Source organism: Myotis myotis, unplaced genomic scaffold (genome assembly GCF_014108235.1).
Source record: "Myotis myotis isolate mMyoMyo1 unplaced genomic scaffold, mMyoMyo1.p scaffold_m19_p_6, whole genome shotgun sequence".
Lineage (NCBI taxonomy): Eukaryota > Metazoa > Chordata > Mammalia > Chiroptera > Vespertilionidae > Myotis > Myotis myotis.
This window is the reverse complement of record NW_023416368.1, coordinates 51,968,814-51,982,880: the sequence shown is the minus strand read 5'-3', so window position 1 is coordinate 51,982,880 and position 14,067 is coordinate 51,968,814. Positions and strand designations below refer to the sequence as shown.

The window sequence follows — 14,067 nt, the reverse complement described above, 5'->3', positions numbered from 1 at the left end:
GGTCGTGGTATATCTTCACCTTCAAACTTGGTTTGAAAACTTACAACCCTGTAATCGCTGCACATTAAAGACATTCTCCTGCCGTTAACTGAAAACCCGCAGTCTTGCTTATGCTGAGTGACTCTGCTTTTAGAAGTGTAATTGGAGCAATGGTGACCATACAGAATGGACAGTGCACCTATTTGCCGGGGAGGTGGGGTGCCTGGTGGGCTCTGCATTGGGGGATGCTGATTGGATTTCTGGACCAGAACTGGGGGGAAGGTGTGAGGGGGGGTGGGGTCAGAATAAAGCAGAGTAAGCAGCAACCTGAACCTGGGCAAGCATGGACTTCCCACATCAGAGCCACACTGGCCACTTGCACTCCTCTCTCTCGCACTGCTTTCTATTTTCACAGAATTTTAGAGCTAGAAAGGACCTAAGGTGTCCTTTAGCCTAGACTTCAAAGATGAGGCTTCAGAGATCCCAGACAGTTAAGCGAATTGCTCCAAATCATTCAATGACGGGCAGAACTGGTGTCCTGGTGCAGGCGATGGATGAGTGCTATGGCCAGACAGTGGCTAGTTCTCCAACTGAGGTGATATTTCAGGAATGTGACACTCTAGGATCAAAGGTGTTGACAGCTGATGCTGTCACCAAAAGTTTTACTCAGTGGGACCTCTAATTAATTATTTACAAGGAAAGAAGCTCACCTCAGCAGTTTTTTGGTTTGTTTGTTTTTTGTTTGTTTATTTGTGTGCAGAGGTGTTATATGTATTGATATTTAATCAAAGCCAAATCTTAACACCTCCCCCCCGCCCCCCACCAATACACACACAAAGACACATTGTCTCTAGGTTGCAATTAAGAAACTCATGCAATTAAGGAACTATGCTAACTATCAGGTAAATGTTTTTGGAGCAAGCCACATTACTGCATGTCACAGAATCCGTACTAAGATCAGCCCCCGGGTAATGTTCACAGCAACCCCGGGCGTAAATACATTATTAATGTCATGAGGTCAATCTGATCTTCAGACCCCTGGAGATTTAAACAGAAACTTTAATGGTGGTACAGCGAAAAGCCACAGGCTGCATAGGAGAGAATGAGCTATGCGGCTTTTTCAACCTCAGGTCACAGGCTGGAGTCCAGGCGAGGCTAGTAATTGATAACTTATGACAGATGTTTGGTGACCTGTGTGTGGTGGGAAGTCAGTTCAGGTTTTGTTTCACTTTTCCTGAACAGGTGTGTTCACATCCATCCACAAAGACGTTTTCACTGTGGGAGCCTCATCACCAAATCTTTCATACAAAGGCTAAACATTTAATGGGAATTAAATTTGCTTATCTTTTTGTCCTCTTAAGACTAGTGCTTTCCTAATTTATTTTTCCAACCTCAAGCATCTTCCCTTCACACTGTGTACACAATTTTTTTCCTTTTTTCTTTTTTTTAAAGGAATTCTTCTGAATAGTTTCAAACTGTTGGCTAAGGGTTCTCAGAGCAGATGTGTTTTCCCTTATCTAGAAATAGCCTGGGGACAGATGTCACTTTATTTAAGTTTGTGATCCATTTGGATCAAAGGTGCTTTAGGATAAGAGGCTGGTTTAGAAACAACTTATTAGAATTTTTTTTTTTAAGGCAAGAATTTAGCTGCTCTTAAAGAGAGAGCCAGAATATTTGATCTTTGAATAGTCGAAAAGAATGTTCCTTTCTCAAAAATTTTGTGGCAGTATACAAACCTTTAAGATCCTTTATCATAATGTCTTATTTCTATATTAGCTTCCGTTTATTGGGTTCAATTCTATGATCAGATTAAATAATTTCAACTGCTAGTGATGATGGAGTTAATTTAGACCAAATTCATTAATGTTTTCCTTTTCTGTTCTTGTCCTACCCTATATATGTATGGTAGAATAATGAGTATATATTTTATCTTAAACACATAATGATAAATCTTTTTAGAGATTTTCCGTGATTTGGAGTTCAGGCTTGTGGAATTACACAATATTTTAAAATGTAAATTTAAATTGTATATGCCATGCCGGGATAGAATAAAAAGGATATTTACTCACAGGGGTGGGAACCTTTTTTTCTGCCCAGGGCCATTTGGATATTTATAACATCATTTGCAGGCCATATAAAATTATCAGCTTAAAATTTAGCCTGCTAGATCTGGTCAAACATTTCATTAACTCACCCCTAATGCCTTGGCAGGGCCAGACCAAATCGTTTTGCAGGCCTTATATGGCCCACAGGCCAGATGTTCCCCACCCCTGCTCTAAACAATTCAAATTTTACCTCCCTTTTGGTGATAATTCCTGAGAGTCACGGTGACCATATGCATTGTCACCTGGTATGACAAAGTCACACTAGGATAGAAAATTAGGTGATTTAGAAAAATCTTTTCTCATTATAACATATTGCAGAATGGTCTCGGTAAATGGCACCTTATTTTCCAAAGCACAGTTTGACTGAAGAGTCCGAAGTTGATTTTAATTTCTAGGCAGTGATCCAGTTTTAAAAAACAGTCTAGATAGGTCCCTAGTTCTGGCCCCCTTGCCATTAGGATAGTTCAACATAATCACAGACGTTATAGACTTTAACTAAATGTCAATGGATGAATACTACCAACACATAGATTAAAATACATTGTAGTAATTGACATATTTGTAATAGATAAATATATACTGTATAAGTAAATCTATATATTTATTATATAAACATAAAAATGAAAGAAGCCCGGTAAAAACAAAATGCTATGTAAGCTCCCAAAACTGGTCATAGAAAGGTAGAGACAAACCAAAGAGCAGACATGCTTGCAGATTTAGGAAATTTTCTATAAAATACTGAGCTAATGTGACAGGAAAAGTGTCTGTTGTAGGCTGAGCTCTGGGAAAGAGGTAGCTGAGGTCATACCATGTATATATCCTTATACCTGATCTACAGCACATTCCACGGACACATTAAGTGATGTTTGTTGTCACTGTTGTTTAACTTAGATATCTTCCTTTAAAGTTCTCCCTTCCCTGACTTCCTGGAACATTTTACTGATCTGCTTTAAAAAAAATTGTTTGTTGTTTGAGTGGTACACTCTCCATATCATGACATTACATGTTAATTTTACAGCAGCTTGCCCAATTGCCCCCTCCCCAGACCCCGAGGTTCTAAATCTGGGCTTTGAGCAGTCATTGCTAGCGGGCAAAAATACGTGCCTTCTTAGTTTTCAGTCCCAGTATATTTCCTTTGCAAATCCCACAATTTATTAACTCTAGGGCAGATCAACACAAGTCGTGTTCCAAAATAAACACACAGAAAGACATACATTATTATAATATCCAGGTTTAGAAAAACTACTCTGAAAGCAAGGAAGTTCTGATGAAAGGTTGCTGCCAGACTCCCGGGTCAGCTGGTGTGTGCTTCATCATCGTTAGGCATGCGCTCTGACAAACTCCAGGACCAGGGGCTTTGGCTGAAGAAGGTAGGTAGCAATGCCCTACACTTAATGTGGAAAGGTGATGCTGGGAAAACAAAGGTGTTGCCTTTCTCTAGTGATGCATTCAAATAAAAGTCTATTCTAGATTTATCTGTTTGATTTAAAGAAAAGCCACACACATCCATCAATTTAACTTTGTTTCCATGGGATTGCCATATAGTTTTGGTGCAAATGCTAACGTCGTCACAGACTTTCCATATGTTATTATTCAATCCCATTTTAAAGGGCACTGTTGCTACCGGGAGGGTGTCGTTCACAGTGGCCACGGGAGCTTGTGAGTGGGTCATTCACGGAGCTGACTCATTCTCCTTTCCTTCCCCTCCTTTTCATGTTAGTAAGATGGATGATAACAGCTAATGTTTATAGACTCGTGTGAGGTCTTGCATGTAAAGTGTTAGGTGAAACCTTTTATTATTTCCATTCTACACATGAAGAAACTAAGCCTAGAGAGGTTAAATAGCTTGCCTAGAGCCAAAACAACAACAACAACAACAACAACAACAACAACACAGCCCCTGGTGTTGATACAGTGCCTGGAACCCAGTCTGGAACCCATGCCCTCAGCCTCCTCATTGTCCTGAGCGTGCTAACACCAACCGTCCAATCTCTGCTTCTGAAATGTGCTCCTGAATCTGCCCCATGCAGTGCTGGTCTTGGAAGGCTGGTAGCAGCAGGGCCTGTAGGGTGAGCATGGCCTCAGACAACTGCCTTGGAAATCAGCCTTGGTAACTTACTAGCTGTGTTATCTTGGGGAGTTGACTTATCTTCTGGGCCTCAGTCTCTTCATCTGTGAAATGGGCTATTCATACCTGCCTCACATGTTTACTGTAAGGATTACAGAAATGATCTATGTAACAGCTTAGCCAAGTAAATGCTCAAAAATTGGTGGTTTTGATGAGTGTGGAAGACAGGATGTCCTTGCTAACAAGATGTCTTGCTTGGAGACTGTAGCATTGGGAAAGAAAAGCTATTGAATGTTTCTAAAAGGGAGGGCTGTGCTGCCTTCTACAGTTTAGAGACAGTTTTGTGATGCCTGCTATTTCCTCTTCATTAAATAAAATAGTTACTGGAAAGGAAAGCAACTCATCATCAACAGGTCTCTTTCTCTTTGTGGTCACATACAGTGAGATGGTGGCTGCCAGGTTCAATCAGATGTTTGTTTGTTTGTTGTTGTTTTTAAGGTGGCAGAGACGGTCTCAGGGTCCAGATTTCTTGGTTTTTCACTTGTTTTAAATGATTACCACAGGGCTTGTCAGATGTATAGACTCTATTGCCTCTGTCCTTCAAGTCTTAGATAAATGTGAAGACATGAATGTAAAAACGTTCCTCGCCTCAGCTGTGACTCAGGAGGCTTATGTGGGAGAAGGTAGGCCTTTCTCTACTCAACTGGAGGGACACTGTATACATCGCTTCAGTAAAAGAGGAGGCACGTTGGAAAAGAAATTATAGATTAAGCTGGCTTATTACACTGGCATACACCACATAGATGCACAATCATGGTTATAAAACTGTTTTATCACTAGAATTGCCAACGCCACAATTAAGAAATAAGAAAACTAGAAATGAAAACTGATGTAACCAAACAGAAGATTACACTGAGATTATTTCACATCACAAAGAGAATTTTTGCTTTTCTCTGTGGACACTCATAGATTTAAAATAAAAGCTGATTTAAAATTGAAAACGTTTTTCACAGAGTACAGGACATTTTTACGTAAAGTGTCAGCAATACTCAATAAAATATACCTGAGTTCAATGCCATATCATTACTATCCTGACATAAAAAATAAGTGTATTAAAATTTTTTATTTGTAGATCTATATTTTATCTACATTTTAACTTAATGGTTTGGAACCAGAATTTTAAACTGCAAAAAAGAGAGAAGACATTGAAAAATTTTTATTTGGGGGAAGACTATTCAATTAAAAGTGGTAGACCGCTTTTGGAATGAATTTACCTAATGGTTATTTCCAGCACTATAGCAATTCTCTTTTAGATGAGGTTTAACAGCTTCAAATGCAGTAATTTGAGCCAAAACAACAACAACAACAAAAAACTTTTCACATTCCCCAATGGTGATTCGTCTCTTGTAATGTTTACCACACATACCTTGCTGCTTTCTGTTAGCGGAGCACACCCAGGCCTGTAACAATTTTCCCAAGGAAGCACTTGAGACCTGGCCCAGTCATCACCATACGTACAGGTGAGCGTGCTACGCGCTCAGTACTACTGTAGAAAGCAAATTGCTTCTAACTTAGGCTCTGATTCATTTCACTTTCACAAAAATACACTAACGTCTCATAAGATCGCAAGCTAAAGACAGAGGGAAATGTGAAAGGTTAGGTCTCTGACTAACTTCAGAAAAGCAGGACACCAACCCCACTTTCGCTGCCCGTGATTATGCGAGTGATTTACAAGCATGTGAAATCAGAGGCCGCCCCGTCGGGCTTGCCCCGGCGCACCCTGTGTCCTCCACACATGCTCCTGGGCTCGGCTGCTGTCTCTCAAGAGCCTCACCTCAATGGGCTCAGTCACCCGGACAATCAGCAGCTTTCAGCCTCACGTCCTCTCCTCCCCCGTAAAAGGGCCACTTCAAAAAAGCTTCTTTTGAAATGAGGATCGAAGTAGATAGGGAGGGACAGGAGTCCAGTCACACTTGTCCCAGTGACAGACAAGTCTTTCAGCTTTGTCTGCTGCGGGCTGCAAGCCGAAGGGCCATGGCTGTGAGCCTCACCAACCTCTGACCACTCAAGAGAGCTCAGGGGCAGAGAGAAGGCCTGCTGGTTTCTAAGGGCCACCTGTAAGTGACAGGTGACGGCTGGTCTTTGCTGCTGTGCACACACAAAGCCAAGGGGGACTTTCAGATCCTTGGTGGTCAGGAGAAGTTTGGTGAAATCACACAAGAGAAATGTCTGGTGTCCTTGTCATTTTTTACAAGGGGTTTTCAGGTATTTTTAGCAAACTACATATTTAAGGAATGATAACAGTTTTATCAACTAGATAAACACCAGATTCCAAAAAGGAACAAAACCAGGAAAAATTGAATGAGTAAAATCATCGTCCAATTAGAATTGCTGAGATTTTTAAATTAAATACCAGTTTTCAAAAATTTATATCAAGAATCTTACATGCTGCCAAAGTTAGCTCATCTCTTCAATCAAAGTGAACTAGTAGTATGTGGAGGCCAAGTAAATGACAAGCGTTACAGGACAAATGACAAGTGGTGTCCAACTATTAGATCCCAGTGGTCATTTCAGTATTAGGGTTTGGGCATAGGCTGGGCAGATAAAATGCATCTCATTCAATGTGTGTCTGAGCCAGGGTTTGGCTCAGTCTTAGACCCAGGGTTTTCAAATTGGGTACATATCAACATCACCTGGAAAATCTTTAAAAACATACCGATGCCTAGTATATTTAACCCCAGATAGTGGGCAATGGAATTTTTTAAAGTTCCCAGGCAATTTAACTGTGTAGTCATCCTTGAGAAAACACTGGTCTATCTTTCCCAAGGACTTGGGATAAAGCTGGTTCTGGTACCTGCCCCACGTCCTGACTCAGGATTCAGACATAAGCTCAACTTAAAGATTTCAAATCACCAATGTCTTGGAATTTTTCCTTTGGGGATAACACAATAACAAATAATGCATATGCCTCCCCCTTACACACACACACACACACACACACACACACACACACACACACACACACACAATGAAAACTTTAAGTTTCCTCACCAGTTGGACACTTGAGCCATTCTTCACCGTGTCCCTGCTGGTGGTTAGCTTGTACAACGCACTATCATCAAAGATCTGTCTAACCACCGCATATTTTAAAAACATATTTCTGATCCACTCTTTACTTGGCAATGTCACAAACCGCAGTGTTCCAGGAGTTGAGCTGTTGTGAATGAAGTTATCTCTTCCTAAATGAAATGGCAGTTTAAATTCATATGGCATAGAATTTATTCCATTAATCCAAAGCCACAATTTATTTTCTAGAGCAAAAGGAAGCCAATTCTTTCACTTATGCTCTGCATTTCTGCACAGAACTTTCGCTCCAGGCAACTAGACAGTTACACTTCCAAGTACTGAAATCGCCCACAATGTAGGCAGCACAGCCTGGTGTTTAACATAAGACATCACTTTTAGCCTCAAATAGGACCCGCTTAGGGAGGAGCTGTCTGAGTTCCCTGAAGGACTGGCTCTTTGCTGGCTATCATCAGGGCTAGAATAAGGAGATAACCAAGTCAGGCTCCTTGCCACAAAAAGATCAGTCCTTTTTCATGTGCCAGGAATCACTATCAATTCTTAATGGACAATTAGCAGGAAAGGAATTCCAGATTTCCTTACAGCCAGCACTAGCTTTAGAAACCCTTATAATCAGGAATTCCGCTTCAAGTCTGATTTAATGCACTCATGCTGGTCATTAATTAATATCATGGGGGATCCCACTGTGGTTTGTCTTGTTTTCATTTCAAACATATGAAGGTCAGGCTCAGTATATACATTATTAATTCTGTGATCTGAGTATTGCCATCAATACTGTGCTCTGTTAAAACAGCTTTATTTTCTCTCTTGGGATTTTAAAATTGAAAGAATAGTAAAGAAGTGATATGCATAGTAATTTCTGAAAATTCCTATTTGCATTACTTATGCAAAATGATTATTAACAAACAGAACATTGCCATGAGCACACTAACTATTTATATATCAAGAAAGCCTGAAGCATTACTGTGAAATAGCTGTGAAACTATCTTCTCTTCAGAAGTCTCTGAAGGACATACCATGAAAATCAGTGGTAGGATCACCTCATGAATGCACTGGCACCTGCTCCAACATAGCTGTAGTTGCCTCTTCTCATGCTTCCAACCCGTGACGTGTGACAGGAGTTCCAGGGAGACTAAGATAAAGGCCAGTGGTCGTATAACCTCCTTGAGGTGATAAGGACGTGATCTCATCACTCACTATCCAGTATACACTAAAATATCCATGTGATAGATTGGTATCTTATTGATGTCACAAGTGTCAAAGATGAATAGAATTTAAAATATTGCCCTTTAAAACATGGCATATTATGTAAGAACTCATTCTACAGAGGATAATGGATTTTGAAGTTTATTTCAAGCCTGGAGCTCTCCTAGGAGAGGAGGGCCATTCTGAAGAATTCCCTGAGGCCTGCCAGTCATGCATAGGGCAGAACCATTGCACTGCTGCAGCCTGATGTGTGCAGTTTTATCATGTCTCAATATCAGAGAAGATAAACTTTCATTCAATATCCCAGTGAATGGGCATAAATTTAAAAAGAGAGATTCTGAAGAAACTCTATAAAAGGAAGACAGTTAAAGTAGAAATAAGAACACCAGTTTGTTGTTGTTTCTTACAACAAAAATTTCAAGTATTCTTAGCTCATTTCTTTTATTTACACTTTATCATATGTATCTTTTCTTTCTTTTTTTAAAATATTTTTATTGATTTCAGAGAGGAGTGGAGAGGGAGAGAGAAATAGAAACATCAATGATGAGAGAAAATCACTGATTGGCTGTCTCCTGCACACCCCCACTGGATTGACCCGGCAACCCAGGAATATACCCTTGACTGGACCTGGGACCCTTCGGTCCACAGGCTGACGTTCTATCCACTGAGCCAAACCAGTTAGGGCTCATATGTATCCTTTCAACACCAACATTTTTACTAAAATAACATTAGAAAACTATACATTAACCTTGAAAATATTTGAAAACATTATATTTTAGAGCAAATTGACAATGTTGCATGTATAAGGTGGATGCCCTTCAACTCAGTAATGCTCCTTTTATGAATTCTAAGAAAGTCATCCATAAGAATGACAAGTAACCATGATAAAAAAGAAAAGACTAGAGTCATCCCAAATGTCTCATAAAAAGGAAATGAACTTATTGAGAAAAATTTTCAAATCTGGTAACATATTCATGATATATTGTTAGGTGAAGAAAGAAGGCTAAAAAGATGTTTGTTTATATGGTTTGATTTAAATTTTATTTTAAAGCTTTTTAGTATAAAAACTATCAGAAAGCATCTTCTTTTGTGAATTTCTGCATTTATTAATATGGACCTGTATTAGCTTTGTACTCAGGAAAAATTCATTCAATGTTAATATAAAAAACTGGAAGGAAGTATATCAAGATGTTACTAGTGGTATTCTTTAATTAATGGGATGATAGGCAATGGTTTTTTTTACATGCTTTCCCCAATTTTCTCTTTTCTGGAGAGCCTGCTCAACTTGCACAGTAGGAAAAATACACTGCTGTTGGGTGATGCACTTGAGGCTGCATCTTCATTCTTTCCTCATTAGGGACACTGGCAGTGACTGATCAGAACACATTTCAGAATGTTTTGATTGAACTCTGATGTGCAAAATTCTAATGCATCATTTTAAGAGACTTTTGATTATTTGCAGTGAATTTTAAAGAAAAAATTTATTGGGAGACAATTGAACCTACTGGGCTAAACAGATTTTCCAAATGATCTGTGTCTTGGTGCCAAAGTCCTTTTCCTTAAGGGACTGGAAGTACCATAAGGCACCTCTCTTGGGCAGTATGTCTTGGTGACGCTGTCACACATGAGGCTGAGGTGGGTGGTCCCAATAATGTGGCATTTCCTATATTCTAATTAAGTCATTCTAATTGTTTCACATGGTAGGTACCAAATATATAGATCTGAGGAATATATTTTTTCCAACTTGTTTGCTCTTGTTTTGATGTTCTTACCTGTGACTAGAGCAAGGAGGAATTTATTTCTGTATGAGAAGAGTATAAATCCTCCTTTAATGTTTTTGCCAGTTAAGAATTGAAAAAGATAACTAGTTCTTCTCAAGTCATATACAGCTCTTCCCCAATCACATACAGTTAATTGTTTCATTCTAAAATAGTCATTAGTTGTTCTATTGCAGAGGTCCTCAAACTTTTTAAACAGGGGGCCAGTTCACTGTCCCTCAGACATTCCACACATGTGCACTGCGGGCCCGGGATGAGTCGGCTGCTAAGCAGGACAGGCAGCGGCGGCAAAAACACCCAGCGGGCCAGATAAATGTTTTTGGGGGGCCGCATGTGGCCCGCGGGCCATAGTTTGAGGACCCCTGTTCTATTGTCTCAATTTTAGAATGCCACAATTTGCTTTATAGCTTAATACTGCTAATACTATACTGCATTACTCTCTTCTGAAACAAATTTGGTAATTTTATTTACATACCTATTAGATTACTTAACTCAAATTGGAGAAGTGGGAAAGAAGGCAAAAGCTGTGCTAATATATTATAAAGATGGCTTGTTATAGATAAAAATATTTCACTTACCTGTAAAAACATTATACAAGGAAGTCACAGTATAAGTAGCATCTTTTATGACACAGGCTCAAACACAGATGTGATAAAGAATGACTTGCAGTTGCCAAAATAACCGAAAGACCTCTTTGTTTGTATTAGCAAATGCTGATATACAGATCTACAATTGCAAGTATTATGCCTATTAAGTAACATTTCAACAAATACTTTATAAAACCAAGAATGATTTTGAAATGTGTAAATTACACAGGGAAAGCAGGTCCAAGTACCAATCTGTTTGCACCGCTTAATAGTCACCAAACATCATTAAAGGGGGGAGGAGGGGCAGGCAGGTGAGGACAACTGTAATAGTGTCAGCAATAAAAATAAAGTTAGGAAAATTGTCATTGTGCCGGTTCAGTTGTCATAGTTATTGTTCCTTTATGGTGTTTCCTTATTTTCTCCTTAAACATTCTTTTATTATAAAGAAATACCTGTAGCAAGGATAACACTAAAATAGAATTAACATAGCCAGAGCAAAGATAAATAAAAGTTAAAAAGCCAACCTTTATTCCACTTTGAACAAGTTTGTGAATGTCCAAATAAGGCTCCTTGAAAATGTCTCCTTCAGGGGTGAGTATCTTCACGTAGCCTTCCTTTTCCAGGATGAAGAGCCGGTGGGAGCCGTCCCCACTGTGGAGGGCGCTGACCGGCTGGCGCAGCCCGCTCACAACCTCCTGAACGCAGAAGCAGTTGTGCTTGTGCTTTCTAGACAAATGAGAGAAGCCGGTAAGCGGTGCTTAAGGTGAAGGGTGGAAGGGATGCACTTAGCATCCTTTCAAAATACATTTCCTCTAGGAAGCAATGGCTTGGATGATCCTGAAGGGCTGCTCACCCAAGGGCACAATCGTATTCTTTGAAATTCTTTTCAATTGGGGAGAAATAAAACTGAACAGCCCCCTATCAGAAAGTAAAAGAGAATTTCAAAACGTGTATTGGAAATATTGAGGGTAACGCTTTGTCAAATATGTGATTGTCTAACCACTATGCTGTATACCTGAAACTAATACAAAATAATATTGAGTGTAAACGGTTAATTGAACAAATTTAAAAAAAAAATTTTTTTAAAGAACTACCACTCACACACCACCTAGCTTCAAAAACTACATATATTTTAAAACTTCATAAGCTCATTATCTCATCTTTCACTGACTATAATTAAAATGAGCTTTACTCACAATAATTAAACATTATAGAAGGGTGCTCGAGAGAAAGTTCTAAGATCTATTTATAAAACTCTGATTGGCTAATAATAATGTGCATCATAACCTAACAGCAAGCATACATTTCAAGTTAAAACTATACTCATAAAATTCACATGAATCATAGAGAAGCCAAGCTCATAACAAGATTAGTAATCTAAGTATTAAAAGCATTTGTACTAATATGACGTCAGAGAAGCAAACTGCTATAAAGAAAAAAAAAGCACGTGGAGGGTTATAGCTGCCAGACATAAGCAAAGAAAGATGAGCCACTTTCAAAGCCACAAGATTTGTTAGTTTCTTTTAAAAGAAGGTTACAGAGCATTATCTTTATGAACCTGCTGATCTCCTCCACTTTGTCATATTCTTCCATCTGGTCCAAGTAGTTAGACGCTGGTCCTCTGATTTGTTTTCTTGGAAAATCTGGAAAGCACAACCCACCGTCTTTTTTTGCATAGTAAAAGCAAAACTCCTCAGCGGTAGTTTGAAGGAAACCTTTAAAAAATGTAAAAAGGCTCATCAGAAATAGTACCGTGTAAAAACATCCTGTTGGAAAGATAAAAACACGAGGAAAGATTTTTTTAGGAACCATATGAATAGTCTAGGAAAGTATATAGACAAAAAAGAAAGAAAAACTTTTTTTGCTTGGGATTTTCATTTTTTAACCAAAACTTGAGACGTTCAGTAAAAGTGAAATTATGTCATATTGGATAGTTTAAAAGGCTCATATGAAATACACATTATACATTTCTTGTTATTGCATTGATTTATTTTCAAGCTTCTCCAGTGACCACATGTTGCACTGGTGAGCGTATCCAATCACTGTTCAGCATTTTTTGCCCTAGAGTAATTCCTAAGAAGAGTAAATTAGAATCAAGAAAGAGAAAGACTATCAGGTGCCAGTTTGGGCCATTTTACAATTCTTACTATATTTGTCACTCACATATGATTAAAAAATAAATCTAGTAGCTATCACAAGGTCATTATACACTGTAATGAATGACTGACTCATTGTGCAATGATTGAGCAATGAATTGATATTGTAACAAAGCCATCATTTTCAAATATGTAGGTGCCGTTTCCTACCTTCACTCACGGGAGAAAATGACTATTTTGCAAAACAAAAATTATATTTAAAATATCCTTTCAATTTTCTCAGGCACAATAGCTGACATACCACCCTTCACTGAAAAATAATTATAATAAGCCAAAACAAAAAATGCAATATAGGCATCTGAAAGACAAATAATTTTGCTTACATAGTAACAATTTTTATGAAATAAACAGCTATCTATAATAATAAAAGCGTAATATGCTAATTAGACCAGACAGCTGAACGACCTTCCAAACATCATTCCAGACATCCTTCTGGACAAAGCCATGGTGGTTGGGGACTGAGACAGAAGTGGTTAGAGGCAATCAGGCAGGCAGGCGAGCAGTTAGGGGCATCAGGCAGTCATGCAGAGTGGTTAGGGGTGATCAGGCAGGCAGGTGAGGGGTTAGGGGCGATCAGGCAGGCAGGCCAGTGAGTGGTTAGGAGCCAGTGGTCCTGGATTACAAAAGGGATGTCCAATTGCCGGTTTAGGTGGGATAGGGCCTACACCGGCAGTCAGACATCCCCCGAGGGGTCCCGGATTGCGAGAGGGTGCAGGCCAGCTGAGGGACCTCTCCAATGCACAAATTTCGTGCACTGGGCCTCTAGTATTTGAATAAGATGAGGACTTTATGATCAAATATAATTTTGACATTACTTTTAACATTTGAGTTAATAAGGTGTTGGTTTTTTGGGAGGAGGGCATATTAATTAATGATTCAGTTCCATATTCTGATGATTTCTGCTATCAAAATAATTTGTTGCTACTAGAATTGACTTTTTATATGAAATATATGAAGTTCTAAATTCCTGCTTTTGGTCTCATACCTTTATTATGTTTAATGTTTTGATTTTTACCTAACAAATCAGATTATCATGTCTCATCAATACTGTGATAAAGGCATGTGGTAATTTAGTTGACATTCAGAAGTTGTATAATACATTCT

At 38.9% G+C, this 14,067-nt stretch overlaps 1 protein-coding gene across 4 annotated transcripts in view; it reads right to left on the bottom strand.

Annotated features, from left to right (window-relative positions):
• The window catches only part of LOC118658797 (hedgehog interacting protein), an 89,297-nt gene that overhangs the window by 63,524 nt on the left and 11,706 nt on the right, over positions 1-14,067 (bottom strand). For all 4 annotated transcript variants that reach the window (XM_036314471.1, XM_036314470.1, XM_036314472.1 and 1 more), the window contains exons 3-4: positions 12,366-12,522; positions 11,332-11,533 (exon numbers count right to left, since the gene is read on the bottom strand). In XM_036314471.1, the coding sequence (XP_036170364.1) occupies positions 11,332-11,533; positions 12,366-12,522 (359 nt within the window). The remainder of the gene's footprint in view (positions 1-11,331; positions 11,534-12,365; positions 12,523-14,067) is intronic.